Below are 17,327 nucleotides of genomic sequence, written 5' to 3'. Positions count from 1 at the left end.
ATCTTATCAATTGATGGAGAAAAAGCATGTGACAAAATTCAGCATCCATTCATGATGGAAGGGGAACTTCCTCAATCTGATAAAAGGCATGCACAAAAACCCTACAGCTAACATCATGCTTCATGGTGAAAAACTGCATGCTTTCCTCTTAAGATCAACAACAGGGCAAGATGTTCACTCTCACTACTCTTATTCAACATAGTACTGGAAATCCTAACCAGTGCAATACGTGAGAAAAAGACACACGGTCTAGAAGAAATAAAATGGTCCCTATTTGCAGACAACATGGCCGTCTCTGTAGAAAATCTCAAGGAATCTACAAACCTCCTAGAACTAGTAAGTGAGTTTAAGCTTAGCAAGATCACAGGATACAATATCAACACACAAAAGCTAGTCATATTTCTATAGGTTAGCAATGCACAACTGGAAACTGAAATTTTTGAAAATACCACTTAAAATAGGCCCTTCCTCCCAAATGAAACAGTTCAGGTATGTACAGGATCTACATGCTGAAAACTACAAAACCCTGATCAAAGACATCAGAGATGACCTAAATAAATGGAGACATACTGTGTTCATGGATTGAAAGACTCAATATAGTAAAGATGTCAGTTCTTCTGAAATTGATCTATGGATTTAACACAATTACATCTAAATCCCAGTAGGAATTTTTGTAAATATAGACAAGCTGACTCTAAAATTTGTATGGAAAAGCAAAGACACTAGAATAGCTAAAACAATTTTGAAAAATAGTACAGTTGGAGGAATCATACTACTTGATTTTAAGATTTACTATAAAGCAACAGTAATCAGGAGAGTTTGGTATTGGTGAAGGGACAGACAGAGATCAGAATCATTGGAACACAACAGAGAGTCCAGAAACAGACCTGTATAAATAGCCAATTAATTTTTGACAAAGGTGCAAAAGCAACTCAATGTGAAAAGGATAGTCTTTTCAACAAATGGAACTGGAACAAATGGTATCTATGTGCCAAAAAAATAATAATAATAATAATACACTCTCATACCATACACAAACATTAACTCGAAATGGATCACTGTCCTCAATGTAAGAGCTAAAAGTTACATATACTTTACAATAGAAAAATAGGCAAAAAAAAAAGACCAAGAATTGCATAAAGAATACAAATGGCCAATAATCATATGAAAAAAAGTTTCAACCATAGTAATAACCAAGAAATATAAAAAAGCAAAGATACCAGTTTTCTCCTATCAAACTGTCAAAATTTTAAAAAATGATAACATTTAGGATTGATGAGATTAATTTGATACAAACTCTCTGAAGGGCAATTTGGTAGAATGTCACACATCTTAAAACTATATATATATTTTAAAACTACATTGAGATCAAGTTTTCACTCATCCTATGTGGAAATTTTAAAAATCTGAAAATATCTAGCATTTGCCAGATTGTAGGTAAACAGGTCTGCTTTTTCATAGCTAGTAGGAGTGACAGTGTAAATTGATAGGAAATTTGGAGACCAATTTGATAATATCTAGTAAAATTGAAAAGGAAATATGTATAAGGATGTTCACTGTGGCTCCATTTGTTATTGTGAAAAACTGGAAACAACCTAAATGTCATCAGTGAATGAATGCAAAATTTGGTATATTGACTAGATGGAATTCTATAGTCTTTAAATGGGCTAGAATTTTTAAGTAAAAAGAAGGTTAATGAAAAAAACAGTATTAAGGAAAAAATAATTTGCACCTATAGGACATAAAAAATGCTATTTTTTATAGTTAAATATTTGTAAATATGAAAAATGAACTGCAAAGTAAGTAAATATGCATCAAAATGTATGTCAGAATGTAAACAGTGGTACAGACTTCTGGCTATGGCTTTGTGAAGAGGTCTGTGAATCCTCTTAACATGCACACATGTGGTCAGAAACAACCATTTGAGGGCACTGGAAATAGATAAGCAGACAACAAATTGCAAATTATTCTCAAACTGTTAGAGCTTTGGGTAAAGAGTCTTGCTGGCTTTCCTGCCTGGGGCTGCTGCCATCCATCCACTGTCCCAACTCAGTCCATGAGAAAAGCAATTTTATCAGCATGGGGCTAGCCAAGAGAACCAGCAGCTTTGCTGGCAGAGGAGGCTGACTCAATTTGGAGAAAGGGCAAAACTCCACAGATTTATCAGATAAAAGTGGCAAACTCAGTAGGAAGTGAATTGGGGAAAGCCTGCATATTTGCTAGCGTGAAGTTGCTGTCTCAGTTGGTGTGAGTTGCAAGCCGGTCAGAAATTTTAACTGGAAGGACCTGGAAATGAGAGCCATAGAAAGGCTGGATAGGCTTTCCCAACATCCCTGGCCAACTTGGAAACTGCATACACATGCAGGGGAGACTGGAGAGTCCAGTGGAAAGTAACAACCAAAGGAGATGTGAAATGTGGCAGGGCTTTGAATGCCCTCCCCAATCTACATACAGATCAGTCAACAGAGGATGAAAGACAGATAGTCTCAAGGTATTTGAGCACAACCTCTTCCCAAGTCAGTAGGTCAACACTAAGCTATGCAGACACAGGGGCCACCCCCAGGAATCCACACTAAAAATAAAAATAAGCATGAAAACGTAAGCAAAGACTTTTGGTTTCTGGTCCAGCATGTAGGAGCTTGGAAGTCATCATTCCAGTCTAACAAGTAAAAAGCCGACCACACTGAGGAATCAATAATTCTTCTTAGATCTGTTAGAGAAGTGAGGTCACAGGGCAAACTGATGCCCCCAAAATTGGAGAGAGAGGAGAATACAGAGAATCACAATTTACCAGAGAAGAATACTTATCTCCACAGGAACCAGTATTGGGGTAGGAAAATCTGAACTGTAATTGATGAACTTATGCAAGCTCACAGTGGACAAGTCTGAGAGTTAAAAATTCCAAGGGTACCCAGTCAGAGAAGGGCCCCCACGCTTTTGTGAGTTTTACCTCCAGGAGCTTGACCAGGTTCTTAAAGTGAATATTGGAGAAAAATCCCCCCTTGCTTCCAGCAGGGAGAAGAGAAAAGTAACCATTTTAAAATATGCCAGAGCATTCTTCTTAACAAGGCCTGTCCTCAGAGAAACTATTTTACCAGACTCTTAACTCTTGGGGTTTTTTCAGAGCCCAACTGGCCTTGGGGAAGGGAAATACCCAACTCAAACACACTCCATCCTGTCCCACCTAAGGGAGAGGGAGACTGAGAAGCACTTGTGAAGTTCACAGTCCAGAGACATAGGCTTACTAAAAGACTGAGACCTAATCATAGAACTGTAGTATGCGAGGAGTGACGTCAGCATCATGGCAGAGTGAGCTCTTCCCTTAGTTTCTGCCTGCTAAGATACAATGAAAAGGACATTCATAAACCAACAGAGGACATTCACACAACACAATAGACGTCTGAGAGATCCATGCAACCATACATACATACATCTGAAGGTGGAGGTGCTGGACCCCCCAGGAGGCAGTGGAAGGAGGTAAGTGGATCTCCCCTCTCTCCTGAGTGGTAGCAATCTAGAGTGTAGGATCTCACACGGTGGCTGATGTGCAACTTCAGCTGGCCAGTTGGCCAGTTGGCCAGAGAAGCAGGGATCCCTGCCAGAGCTCCTGCGCCTATGCGTGTAAAGCAGCAGCGGCCAGCAGGCAAACACGATGGGACCTGTTGGCACAGCTTCCAATAGAAAGGCACAACTGCCAGGGGTTGCAGGGTGCTCAGAAAACATAACTGCTGCCCCACCCCACTGGTGGTGGCAGGTAGAATCTGTGACCAGATACTACCACTATGCAATGGCAAAAGTCCACCCCATCAAACAGCGTGAAGTATATTAACATTCCAGACCAGAAGGAAAATGACAAGTACCCAGAAATCAATCCTGAAGTCACAGAAATTTACAATCTAAATGACAGAGAATTCAAAATAGTTATTATAAAGAAACTCAACAAGTTACAAGGAAACTCAGAAAGACAGTTTGATGATCTCAGGAATAAAAATTAATGAACAGAGGGAATTCTTCACAAAAGAGATTGAAACTGTAAAAAAAAATAATTAAAAATGTTGGAGATGAAAAACCACAACGAGATAAAGAAAAATCTAGAATCCTTAAAAAAAACAGAGCTGATATTATGGAAGACAGAATTAGTAATTTAGAGGACAGAAATATAGAAATGCTGCATATGGAGGAGGAGAGAGAACTAAGACTAAAAAGAAATGAAATTATCTGAGAAATATCTGACTCAATTAGGAAATGCAACATAAAGATTATAGGTATTCTAGAGGAAGAAGAGAGGGAGAAAGGAGCAGAGAGCTTGTTCAAAGAAATAACAGCTGAGAACTTCCCAAACCTGGGGAAGGAACTGGAATTATAAATAAAAGAGGCTAATAGAAATCCTAATTACATTAATGTAAAAAGACCTTCTCCAAGGCACATATTAGTAAAACTGGCAAAAGTCAGTGACAAAGAAAATATATTAAGGGCAGCAAGGCAGAAGAAAATAACCTACAAAGGAACCCCTTTCAGGCTTTCAGTGGATTTCTCAGCAGAAACCTTACAGGGTAGGAGAAAGTGGAATGATATATTCAAAATTCTGAAAGACAAAAACTTTCAGCCAAGAATACTCTATCCAGCAAAAAACTATCCTTCAAATACAATGGAGAAATAAAACTTTCCCAGACAAACAAAAGCTGAGGGAGTTCATAACCACAAGACACCCCCCCCGACACACACAAGATATGATCAAGAAGGCCTTCATACCTGAAAAAAAAAAGAAAGCGTTTATAAAGCCTTGAGCAAGGAGATAGACAGACAAAATCAGAAAATTGCAGCTCTCTATCAGAACAGGTTAGCAAACAATTATAACACTAAAGATAAAGGGAAGGAAAGTATCAAAAATAACTATAATGACTTCATTTTAATCACAAACTCACAACACAAAATGGAATAAGTTGTGACAATAATAACTTAGACAGGGATGAGGAAAGAGATGGAACCTGCTTAGACTAAGGAAATAGGAGGCTATAAGAAAATGGACTATCTCATCTACGAGATCTTTTCTACAAACTTCACAGTAACCACTAAACCAAAAATCAGAAGAGATACATGAATGATAAATAATGAGAAAACCATCATAGAGAAACACCAAACTGAACTGGCAGTCGAAAATACATGGGATGAGAAACAAGAGAAATACACAACAGCCAGAAAACAAGTGATAAAATGGCAATATTAAGCCCTCATATATCAATAATCACTCTAAATGTAAATGGATTGAATTCCCCAATCAAAAGACAAAGAATGGCTGGACAGATTAAAAAACAAGACCCAACAATATGCTGCCTCCAGGAAACACATCTCAGCTCTAAAGACAAACACAGGCTCAGAGTGAAGGGATTGAAGACAATACTCCAAACTAATGACAAACAAAAGAAAGCAGTTGCCATACTTATATCAGACAAAGTAGACTTCAAGATAAAAAAGGCAATGAGAGGCAAACAGGGGCAGTATATAATGATAAAAGGGACACTTCTCCAAGAGGACATAACACTTACAAATATATATGCACCTAACACAGGAGCACCAATATATATAAAGCAGCTATTAACAGATCTAAAAGGAGAAAGTAACAGCAACACAATAATAGTAGTGGACCTCAACACCCCACTTACATCAATGGATAGATTATTCAGACAGAAAGTCAACAAGGAAATAGTGGAATTAAATGAAAAGCTAGACTAGATAGACTTAATAGATATATATAGAACACTCTATCCAAAATCAGCAGAATCCACATTGTTCTTAAGTGTACATGGAACATTCTCAAAGACAAACCATATGTTGGGAATCAAGGCAAGCCTCAATAAACTTAAGAAGATTGAAATCATATCAAGCACCTTTTCTGACCATAATGCTATGAAACTAGAAATCAACTACAAGAAAAAAGCTGGGAAAGTGACAAATATATGGAGACTAAACAACATGCTACTGAACAACCAATGGATCAATGAAGAAATTAAAGGAGAAATCAGAACTGTACAGTGCTTCTCTTCCCCCAACACCTAACCACCACATTACTAAAGGCTTATGTAGAGCAGTTCCTTTTATCCAGAATATCATATCCAGCTATCAAGAAAAAATTACAAGGCATACTAAAAGGCAAAACCACAGTTTGAAGAGACAGAGCAAGCATCAGAGCCATATTCAGATATGGCAGGGATGTTGGAATTATCAGACTGGGAATTAAAACAATTATGTGATATCCACGGGCAATAGATAGATCTCCCAGCTCAAGAAGAGAGAGAATTCACCCTTCCTCTACCTTTTTTTGTTCTATTTGGGTCCTCAATGGATTGAATGATGCCCACCCACATTGGTGAGGGCAGATCTTCTTTACTCAGTCTACTGATTCAGATGCTAATCTCTTCTGGAGACACCCTCGTAGATACACTAAGAAATAATGTTCTACCAGCTATTTGGACAGTCAAAGAGTCAAGCTGACACAAAATTAACCACCACAAATCCACTCCTTGTCAACTTGATACCTATATGCATCTCCTTAAACATAATCTCCAAATAAAGACAATAACAAGGTCATAATTTTGCCTAACATGACACAACTATCCTGGGTACAACAGAAAATGCACTAATCCCTTCCCCAGAAGAGGAAATAAAGTCCTTCAATGATGTTTACTGTTCTCCTGATATCCCATCACTTGAAAACTATGATGTAAAATTAACAATACTTAAATATTTATATAAAGTCAATACATCTTATGTTACAAGATAAGGGAATAAAAGAGGAAAGAAAACAAAGATCTGTGCTTATATGTGTATATATACACACAAACATATTCATAACAAAATAAGGAGGAAATACTCATGACAATTACAGTCCTCATTTCTGTCACTGATCATATGGTCATAGCTGGTATTTATAACTACCTTTTTTTTTTTTTTTTTACCACCCATTCTGTATTCCCTTTGCCTTCAACAAGCACCTCAGTTGGTATTGGTTCTTTACCTGGTGGGGTGACCCAAACCTTCATTCCTGAAAGTTCTGGGCCATTACTAATCCTGCCTGGATTGTAATGTTATGGTTTTCCACTGACCTTAATCACAAGGCATAGTAATACTAAGAGAAGTATTAAGGGATCACCTGTATTCCAGACATATTCTTCCTTACCTCCACTGGGTAGTAGTCCAATTTCTCCTTAGTAGTCAGGTTAGTCACCCCAGCTAGCACTGTAAATCCTTTCCTTGTCTGTTGATTCAGAGACAGGAGGAGCCAAAGTGGCCAGGTAGCAGTCTTAACTGCCAGTTCAATGGAATTATTGTTGTGTCTCCTGATGTAAGCATTCCTCCCTCTGGAACTGAGACCTCTAGGCAACCAGAGCATAAAGTTGTGGGAGTAGGAAGCAAACATTTTGCTAGTGGGTCACTAGGGGTAATAGTGAGTGGTGCTACTCACATTTCTACCCCTTGCTTCCTGAACTGTGAATCCTGGCTATTGCAGAAACAGCACCATATACTGGACACTGATTCAGAGTATATACAGCCTTCTGGAGAACCTTGACCCAGCCCTGCAAAGTACTGCCACCTAGCTGGCACTGTAACTGAGTCTTCAAAAGGCCATTCCACTGTACTATCAGGCCAGCTGCTTGAGGGTGGTGAGGAACATGGTAAGACCAGTGAATTCCATGAGCATGGGCCCACTGGTGCACTTCTTTGGCTGTGAAGTGAGTTCCTTGATCTGAAGCAATCCTGTGTGGAATACCATGATGGTGGATAAGGCATTCAGTAAGTCCACAGATGGTAGTTTTGGCAGAGCATTGTATGCAGAGAAGGCAAATCTGTATCCAGAGTAAGTGTCTATTCCAGTAAAGACAAAACACTGTCCCTTCCATGATGGAAGTGGTCCAATGTAATCAACCTGCTACCAGGTAGATGGCTGATCACCTAGGGTAGGTTGCCATATCAGGAGCTCAGTGTTGGTCTCTGCTACTGGCAGATTGGGCACTTAGTGGTGGCCATTACCAGGTTGGGCTTGGTAAGTGGAAGTCCATGTTGTTGAGCCCACTCCTGGTACCAAAATCTGTATTAGTCAGAGTTCTCCAGAGAAACATAACTAATAGGATACGTAGATAGATAGATATAAGAGGATATTTATTATAGGGCCGGCCCCGTGGCTTAGCGGTTAAGTGCGTGCGCTCTGCTGCTGGCGGCCCGGGTTCGGATCCCGGGCGCGCACCAAGGCACCGCTTCTCAGGCCATGGTGAGGCCGTGTCCCGCATACAGCAACTAGAAGGACGTGCAACTATGGCGTACAACTATCTACTGGGGCTTTGTTGGGGGGGGACAAAAAAAAAGGAGGAGGATTGGCAATGGATGTTAGCTCAGAGCCGGTCTTCCTCAGCAAAAAGAGGAGGATTGGCATGGATGTTAGCTCAGGGCTGATCTTCCTCACAAAAAAAAAAAGAAAAAAAAAGAGGATATTTATTATAGAAATTGGCCTACATGGTTATGGAGGATGAGAAGTACCACAATCTAACATCTGCAAGCTGAAGAACCAGGAAAGCTGGTGGTATAATTTAGTCTGAGTCCAAAGGCCTGAGAACGAGGAGAACCAATGGTATAAGTCCCAGTCCAAGGCGAAAGCCCTGAAAATTGGAGGATCAGGGTGCCACTTATGTAAGTATTGGAGTCCAAAGGCCCAAGAACCAGGAGCTCCGATGTCTGAGGGCAGGAGAAGATGGATTTCCCAGCTCAAGAAGAGAGAGAGACAATTTATCATTGGATAGAGGAGAAGGTTGGTCCTCAATGGATTGGATGATTCTTGCCCATGTTTGTAAGAGCAAATCTTCTTTACTCAGTATACGGATTCAAATGCTAATCTCTTCCAGAAACACCTTCACAGACACAGCCAGAAATTATGTTTTATCAGCTATCTAGGCATCCCTTAGCCCAGTCAAGTTGACAAATAAAATTAACCATCAAAAGTGCATATATGGGGGCAGGGTTATATGGGAAATCTCTCTACCTTCCACTCAATTTTTCTGTGAATGTAAAACTGCTATAAAAAATAAAGTCTATTAAAAATAACAACAACAACAGAGCAAAGACATTAGCATCCAAACACCATGGGGGAGACGATGTTGCAGTTTAAGTCTGCAGTTTAAGTCTAGGCAATTTACTGGATTCTGCTGTTTAAGTCTAGGGAATTTACTGGGGAAAAAAAGCCCACAAAAATATATCAAAATCTGTAGTTGCTCCTATATAGTATCTAAAATGTACAGTTTTCAACAAAAAAAAGAGATAATACAAAGAAACAAGAACCCATGGCTCATACTCAGAAAAAGAGCAGTCAAAGAAATTGACTTTAAGTGGGCTAGATGTTGGATTTAGGAAAGATTTCAAAGCAGCTATCATAAATGTGTTCAAAGAATTAAAGGAAACTGTTCAAAGAATTAAAAGAAAATATGATGAAAATTACTTAGCAAATAGGAAATCTCAATAGTGTAATATAAACTATTTTTTAAAACCAGTCAAATGGAAATTCTAGTGTTGTAAAATATAGTAACCGAATGAAAAATTTATTAATGGTCTCAACATCAGATGTGAGATGGAAGAAAAGAGAATGAGTAGCTCAAAGGTAGGTCACTAGAAATGATCTAATCCAAAGAACAGAGAGAAGGGATACTGAAGAAAGATGAACAGAGCATAAGAGATCTGTGGGACAACATCAGGTGTACCAAAGCTCATGTAATGGGAGCTCTAGAAAGAGAGGAGACAGAATGAGGCAGAAAATTATCTAAAGAAATAATGGCCCAAGCTCCCCAAATTTGAAGAAAACGTTATCTGCAGATCCAAAAGTCTCAATACCAAGTAGGTAAGCACAAAGTTAACCACAACTAGAGATATAGTCAAACTGCTGAATGACAGAGAAAATCTTAAAAGCAGCAGTGGAAAAACAACTCAATATAGGGGAACAACAATATCATTAATGGCTGATTTTTCATCAGAATAATGGAGGCTGGAAGGTAGTGGAATAATATATTCAAAAAATATTGCAATAAAATTCAATGAAGAATTGTATATACAGCAAAACTATCCTTCAGAAATGAAGATGAGATAAAGACATTTCCTGATAAGGAAAACCAGAGAGGATTTGTGGGTAGCAGTCTTGCCCTAAAAGAAATACTAAAGGGGGCCCTTAGGCTGAAAGAAAATGTCAGCAGATGGTGACTCAAATCCGCAGAAAGGAATGAAGAGAATTGGAACTGATAAGTATGTGGATGAATATAATAGACTATACACACATACACAGATATTCATCAACCTGTGAATGTGTAAACAAAATGTGGTATATCCATACAATAGGACACTACTCAGCAATAAAAAGGAGTGAAGTACTGATTCATGAAACAACATGGATGAACCTCAAAAACAGTAAGCCATGTGAAAGAATCCAGCCTCAAAAGACTACATATTGTATGAATCCATTTATATGAAATTTCTAGAAAAGGCAAATATAGAGAGAAAGAAAGCAGATCAGAGATTGCCTGAGACTGAGGATGAGAGCAGGCATTGACTGCAACCAGCCGTGAAGAGACATTGTGGGGGTGAGGGAAATGTTCTGACTGGATTTTGATCATGATTACATAACTATATATGAATTTACTAAAACTTCATCAGGTTGTACAATTACAATGGGTGAATGTGAATAAATTATATCTTAATACAGTGGTAAAAAAAATGTTAACAATGCCTGTTCCTGAGTGATGTGTATGGAGATAATTTTCATTTTATTTTTGCTTCTCTGCATTTTCCAGATTGATTACGTTTGGAGTAAAAGACAACATCTAAAAGTAAATTTTTAAACAATAACAACTATATATTTAAAGTACTTTTGGGCCGGCCCTGTGGCTTAGCGGTTAAGTGTGTGCGCTCCTCTGCTGGCGGCCCGGGTTCGGATCCCGGGCGCGCACCGACTCACCGCTTCTCCGGCCATGCTGAGGCCGTGTCCCACATACAGCAACTAGAAGGATGTGCAGCTATGACATACAACTATCTACTGGGGCTTTGGGGGGAAAATAAATAAATAAAATCTCTAAAAAAAAATAAATAAATAAAATAAAGTACTTTTAAAACCAAAACTCTCTCTTCCCCCAGCCCACACACAAACACACATATACACACTAAACTGGGAGCCCAGTAAACAGCAATCTCTATCAGACTCTAATTTAGCTAAAAATATAGTCTTGCATTACACCTGGGAGTTTAATATGGTGGTTATTTTGGGTCTTAGGATAAAACTGTTCAGACATAAGCTTTCTTTTCCTACAGAAAATCCATGCATTTCATCAAGAGAATAAAATCAGATCATCTGATGCCATCAAGCCATATTTCAGACTTTTTTGAGGCTGCTTATGAGAACTGACATGAGGACAGGCATGGACTTTAAGCATGAAAATGTCTAATTATTTGAGCCAAAGCTGAAATTATACACTTGTAAGGGCTAGCAGCTTGCCTTCAATAATTGTTTCCCTTTTTTGCAGATGCTGTTGAAGTATATTTTATAAAAAGTATCAGTGCGTATCAAACAACATTGGGCCCAGAGGATTGTGAAACACTGACAACCATTGAAGAATTTTGCAAATGGCTTGTCCAAAATGGGGAAAAACAGGTAAATATTATCAACTCAAAAACGTAATTGTTTGTTCAATTAGATTGGGACAGGCTTTTCATCTCACAGTTCAAAAACTGGAGCTCAGGGAAGTCCCAGGTAAAGCCACAAGTAAAAATAGGGCTGGTACAGCTTGCAATATTAGTAAAAAAAGGTATTTTTCTTGCATCTTGATACACAAGGTCCTTCAAATCCAGGACACACATAACTTCTGGCCCTGTAAATTTAATTTTTTTGTGTGTGTGTGTGTGTGTCTGTGAGGAAGATTGGCTCTGAGCTAACATCTGTTGCCAATCTTCCTCTTTTTGCTGAGGAAGATTGGCTCTGAGCCAACATCCATGCCCATCTTCCTCTTGTGGGATGCCGCCTGTATGTGGGATGCCACCACATGTGGCCTGATGAGCAGTGCATAGGTCCGCACCTGGGATTCAAACCCGTGAACTCCGGGCCGTCGAAGTGGACTGCGTGAACCCAACCGCTAAGCCACCGGACTGGCCACTGTAAATTTAATATTTTAAGTCAAATTTGGCTTTCACCTTTGGATCTAGCTGCTGAGTTTTTTTCTCTTGAAATATTATTTCCCTCTCAGTTTCTGGTCTTCAGCTCTTTATTAGCCAAAATTTTGTTTTCACATTTAAAAAAAGTTATAGAATATGCTCTTTATTGCTGACCTCACTTAGAAGTCCCAGGAGTCTAAGCTATTACTCAAAAACTTTTGACCTGAACTGTATATATTGAGTACAGCGTGAATGCAGTGAAGACCTTTATCCATCATGAGATCCCACATGACTTTGATCTGACCAAGCCAACTTTATACTTTCTCAAGCAAGTGATAAACATGTATGGACCTGATATGGGCTTGTTGCCCAGTTTAAGAGTAGGGTTATAGGCACACAGTAAGGAAGAATTTTTTCCAGGAATGAAGAAAAAGCTTCTTTATTCCATATTTGAACATTTTTATAAATGATGACATGTTCTTTAGTCTACTTTAATTACCACTTGTAAAGGCAAAAACCTTATAGTGGTTTGCAACATTTTTTACTGTGGCCATGATATTTTCTGTTGGTTCAGAAGATTAACATGACATCTCAGCACCACAGATTGATCTAATATTTTAATTTTATTTTCAACGATGTGGAAGTACTTTGCCAGAATGTCATAGCTTATCCTTGTTATGTTTAGTGCAGTGAATGTCATGACTTTGTGATAAGACACCAGTACCAATGCCTGACGGCCTTCTGCTTCTAACCAAGCATACCAAGCTCCTGGACAAAGATGAGCAAGCATCTGAGTGCCACGTGGCTCTGAATCTAAACAAGAGGCAGGACGAAGGACCGGTCACCTTTACCACTAGAAAACAAGCTCCATGAGGACAAGGGTTTTTGTCTGCTTCATTCACTTATGGGGTCCCCAGCGCCTGAAACAGTGAGTGGCCCATGATAGGTGCTCAATAACTATTGAATTAATTTGCTGAATTTTATAACACATTTCCTGTAGGACAATTCATTTTTAAAAGGAGCTTTTTCTCCCACCCTTAAGCCTGACGTGAGCCTCCAGGCTTGTTCCAGAGATCATAACAGAAACTCAGAAGACTTGGGAACTGGGATCCCATGGACATAATTTTTTTTTTTTGGCTAATAGAGGTTTAATCTGCCACTGATAAAAATAAACAGGATCCATTGGCCAGAACTGCCATCTTCCAGTACTTCTTCAAAATGACAAACACAGAGGGAAAGAGGAGAGGCACCCATTGTATGTCGTCTAGCTAGGCCTTTTAGAAAACATGGAGTTATTTCTCTTTGGCCACATATACGGGAATCTATAAGACAGGTGATATTGTAAATGGTAAGGGAATGCACATTGTTCAAAAAGGAATGCCCCACAAATGTTACCATGGCAAAATTGGAAGGGTCAACAGTGTTACCCAGCACGCTGTTGGCAGTGTTGTAAACAAATAAGTTAAGGGCAAGGTTCTAGCCAAGAGAATTAATGTACATGTTAAGCATATTAAGCATTCTAAGAGCCGAGATAAATTCCTGAAATGCATGAAGGAAAATGATCAGAAAAAGAAGGAAGCCAAACAGAAAGGTACCTGGGTTCAACTGAAGAGCTAGCCTGTTCCACCCACAGAAGCACACTTTGTGAGAACCAATGAAAGGAGCCTGCGCTACTGGAACCTCTTCCCCGTGAATAGCTAGATTAAATAAGAAAAAAAAGAGAGTAGACTCAAATAAATAAAATCAGAGCGGCCGGCCCCATGGCTTAGCGGTTAAGTGCGTGCACTCCACTACTGGCGGCCTGGGTTCAGATCCCGGGCGCGCACCGATGCACCGCTTCTCTGGCCATGCTGAGGCCGCGTCCCACATACAGCAACTAGAAGGATGTGCAACTATGACATACAACTATCTACTGGGGCTTTGGGGAGAAAAAAAGGAGGAGGATTGGCAATAGATGTTAGCTCAGAGCCAGTCTTCCTCAGCAAAAAGAGGAGGATTAGCATGGATGTTAGCTCAGGGCCGATCTTCCTCACAAAAAAAAAAAATTAAAAAATTAAATAAAAAAATAAAATCAGAAATGAAAGAGGAAACATTACAACTGATGCCACAGAAATTAGAAAGATTATAAGAAACTACTATAAACAATTATACTCCAATAAATTGGATAACCTAGAAGAAATGGATAAATTCCTAGAAAGATACACCCTACCAAGACTGAACTATGAAGAAATAGAAAATCTGAACAGATTTATAACTAGTAAGGAGATTGAATAAGTAATCAAAAAAACCTCCCAACAAAGAAAAGCCCAGGATGAGATGGCTTCACTGGTGAACTCTACCAAATATTTAAAGAAGAATTAACTCCAGTCCTCCTCAAACTCTTGCAAAAAATGGAAGAGGAAGGAATACTTCCAAACTCATTTTATGAGGCTAGCATTACCTTGACAACAAAGCTAGAAAAAGACTACAGAAAAAGAAAACTACAAAACAAATCCTTGATGAACATAGATGCAAAAATTCTCACCAAACCAGCAAAATGAATTCAACAGTGCAGTAAAAGGATCATACACCACAACCAAGTGGAATTTATCCCTAGGATGCAAGAATGCTTCAACATAGGAAAAACAATCAATGTGATAGATTACATTAACAGAATGAAGGATAAAAATCACATGATCATGGCAAAGATGCAGAAAAAGCACTTGACAAAATTCAGCACATATTCATGATAAAAACTTTCATAAAGAATAATAAAGCCCATATATGAAAAGCCCACAGCTAGCATCATACTCAGTGGTGAAAAACTGAAAGCTTTTTCTCTAAGATCAAGAACAAGACAAGGGTGCCTACTCTTGCTGCTTCTAGTCAACATAGTACTAGAAGTGCTAGCCAGAGCAGTTAGGCCAGAAAAAGAAATAAAAGATATCCAAATTGGAAAGGAAGAAGTAAAATTTTTTCTGTTTGCAAATTACGTGATCTTACATGTAGAAAACTCTAAAGATTTCCAAAAATCTGTTAGAATAATAAACAAATTCAGCCAAATTGCAGGATACCAAATCAACATACAAAAATCAGTTTAATTTCTATACACTAACAATGAACAATCCAAAAAGGAAATTAAGAAAACACTCCCATTTACAATATCATCAAAAAGAATAAAATACTTAGGAGTAAACTTACCCAATGAGGCGAAAGACGTGTACATTGAAAAAACAGACAGGAAAATAATCTAATTATATGCATGCTTTCCTATTCTGAAAAATGCAAAGATGATATAGAACCTTGAGATTCCCGAATCATTGGCAATGTTTCCTGGAAAGCAGCAGCAATTGACATCTTTGTTTGTTCACATGCCACATGTGAAGGATGATGATTACACATTCAACCCAGTTCCAGAGAAATGTTCTGTTTATAAATGTCAACATAGATAATCCAGGCAGAAGGTGAGGTGCAGTTCTTGAGGATGCCAGCATAACTACATCTCTTCACTCCCTCTAAAGAAAGCACATTGGAAAGTCAAATGAGTATAGCAATGTTGTTCTATGAATAACTTCCAACATATACTTAATTTTTCTCTAAATCATATGCTGTATAGTAAGTAGTTAAGAGTGAGAGCTGGGCTCAAAGACAAGTGGCCTGGATTTTAAAAAATGTCAGTGTTATGAAAGAGAAAGGGCAGGAGAACTGTTACAGATAAAAAAGACTAAAGAATCATGAAAACTTAATGCAATATGTGATTTTTGACTGGATATTAGATTTTTAAAAGTTATAAATAACATTATGGGGACAATTGGGAAATCTGAATATGGAGCATATATTAGTTAGTAGTAGTATATCACTGTAAAATTTATTGAGAGTGCTAATGTTATTGTAGTTATATAGGATATGTCCTTGTTCTAAGAAGATACATGCTTAATTATTTAGGGGTAAAGTATCTTAACTACAACTTATTTTCAACTAAAATATATATGTGTATGTATTTATATATATGTAAAATATTATCTATAATATAGATAATATTATATACATATAATTTTTTAGAGAGACAGTGCAATAAAGCAAATGTGGCAAAATGATAGGCATTGGTGAATCTAGGTAAAAATATTAGGGGTATTCATTCTACTATTCTTTTAGTTTCTCTGAATGTTTGAAATTTTTAAAAATAAAAAGTAGTTTTAAAAAAAAGAGCAAGGGCTGTGGAATTCAGACTGTCTGGTTTGAATCCTATCACTGCCAACTATAGGCTGTGTGATCTTGAGCCAGATGCTTAGCTTTTATTAGTCTCCATTCTTTCATCTATAAAAAGAGTATAATAATAGTTCCTGTCTCACAGGGTAGCCATAAAGATTAAATAATATTATACATATGAATTAACTATTATTATTAATTATAAGCTTGGAATTTTAACTCCTCATAGAAACAAATTACTTAGGCGACCCATCACAACCGACTGATCCTGGTGGGTTATGTCAGTGTGCTGTAGGACGCCTCCTACATAGAGCTCATGGAGTAGCACTGGCATGCTCCTTCAGAATTGCCAGCATGATTTAATTCTTTTTTTCAATCCCCTAGGAGGCTTACAGACTGCTAAAGTCTTCATTGAAGTCTCAGGTCATCAGCTATGGTGACTGTAGTGAAAAAGTGGCTGATACTTTTTATAACATGGGCATGATTTGCTTTGCCAAAGGAGAGCTCAGAAAGGCAATTCAGCTGCTAAGGAAGGTGAATACTGGCTGGTTTTGTAATATTTTCTCCTGGGCCTGTAAGCACAATGTGAAGAGTGATGTATGTGTGTGTATGCATGTATGTACAGTATGTATGTATGTATATGTGTGTGTATTTTCCCTTCCCTTCCCTCTCTTCTTTTTTTCTTTTCTTTTTTGGTGAGGAAGATTAGCCCTAAGCTAACATCTGTTGCCAGTCCTCCTCTTTTTTTTGCTGAGGAAGATTGGCCCTGGGCTAACATCCGTGCCCATCCTCCCCTACTTTACATGTGGGACACCTGCTGCAGCATGGCTTGATAAGTGGGACGTAGGTCTGTGCCTGGGATCTGAACCCACGAACCCTGGGCCACCTAAGCAGAGTGCACGAACTTAACCACTACACCACCAGACCGGCCCCTCTTTTTTTTTTTTAAAGTCTTCTATTTTGAA

The 17,327-nt window shown here is 38.4% G+C and overlaps 1 protein-coding gene and 1 pseudogene across 1 annotated transcript in view; both read left to right on the top strand.

The window, feature by feature from the left end:
• The window catches only part of TTC23L (tetratricopeptide repeat domain 23 like), a 50,843-nt gene that overhangs the window by 26,466 nt on the left and 7,050 nt on the right, over positions 1 to 17,327 (top strand). The window contains exon 8 of the mRNA XM_058564262.1: positions 11,550 to 11,677. Coding sequence (XP_058420245.1) covers positions 11,550 to 11,677 — 128 coding nt within the window. The remainder of the gene's footprint in view (positions 1 to 11,549; positions 11,678 to 17,327) is intronic.
• Positions 13,390 to 13,871, top strand: LOC131418830 (large ribosomal subunit protein eL21-like; annotated as a pseudogene).

This window comes from Diceros bicornis, chromosome 20 (assembly GCF_020826845.1).
Source record: "Diceros bicornis minor isolate mBicDic1 chromosome 20, mDicBic1.mat.cur, whole genome shotgun sequence".
Lineage (NCBI taxonomy): Eukaryota > Metazoa > Chordata > Mammalia > Perissodactyla > Rhinocerotidae > Diceros > Diceros bicornis.
This window is presented reverse-complemented; position numbering and strand designations above follow the sequence as displayed.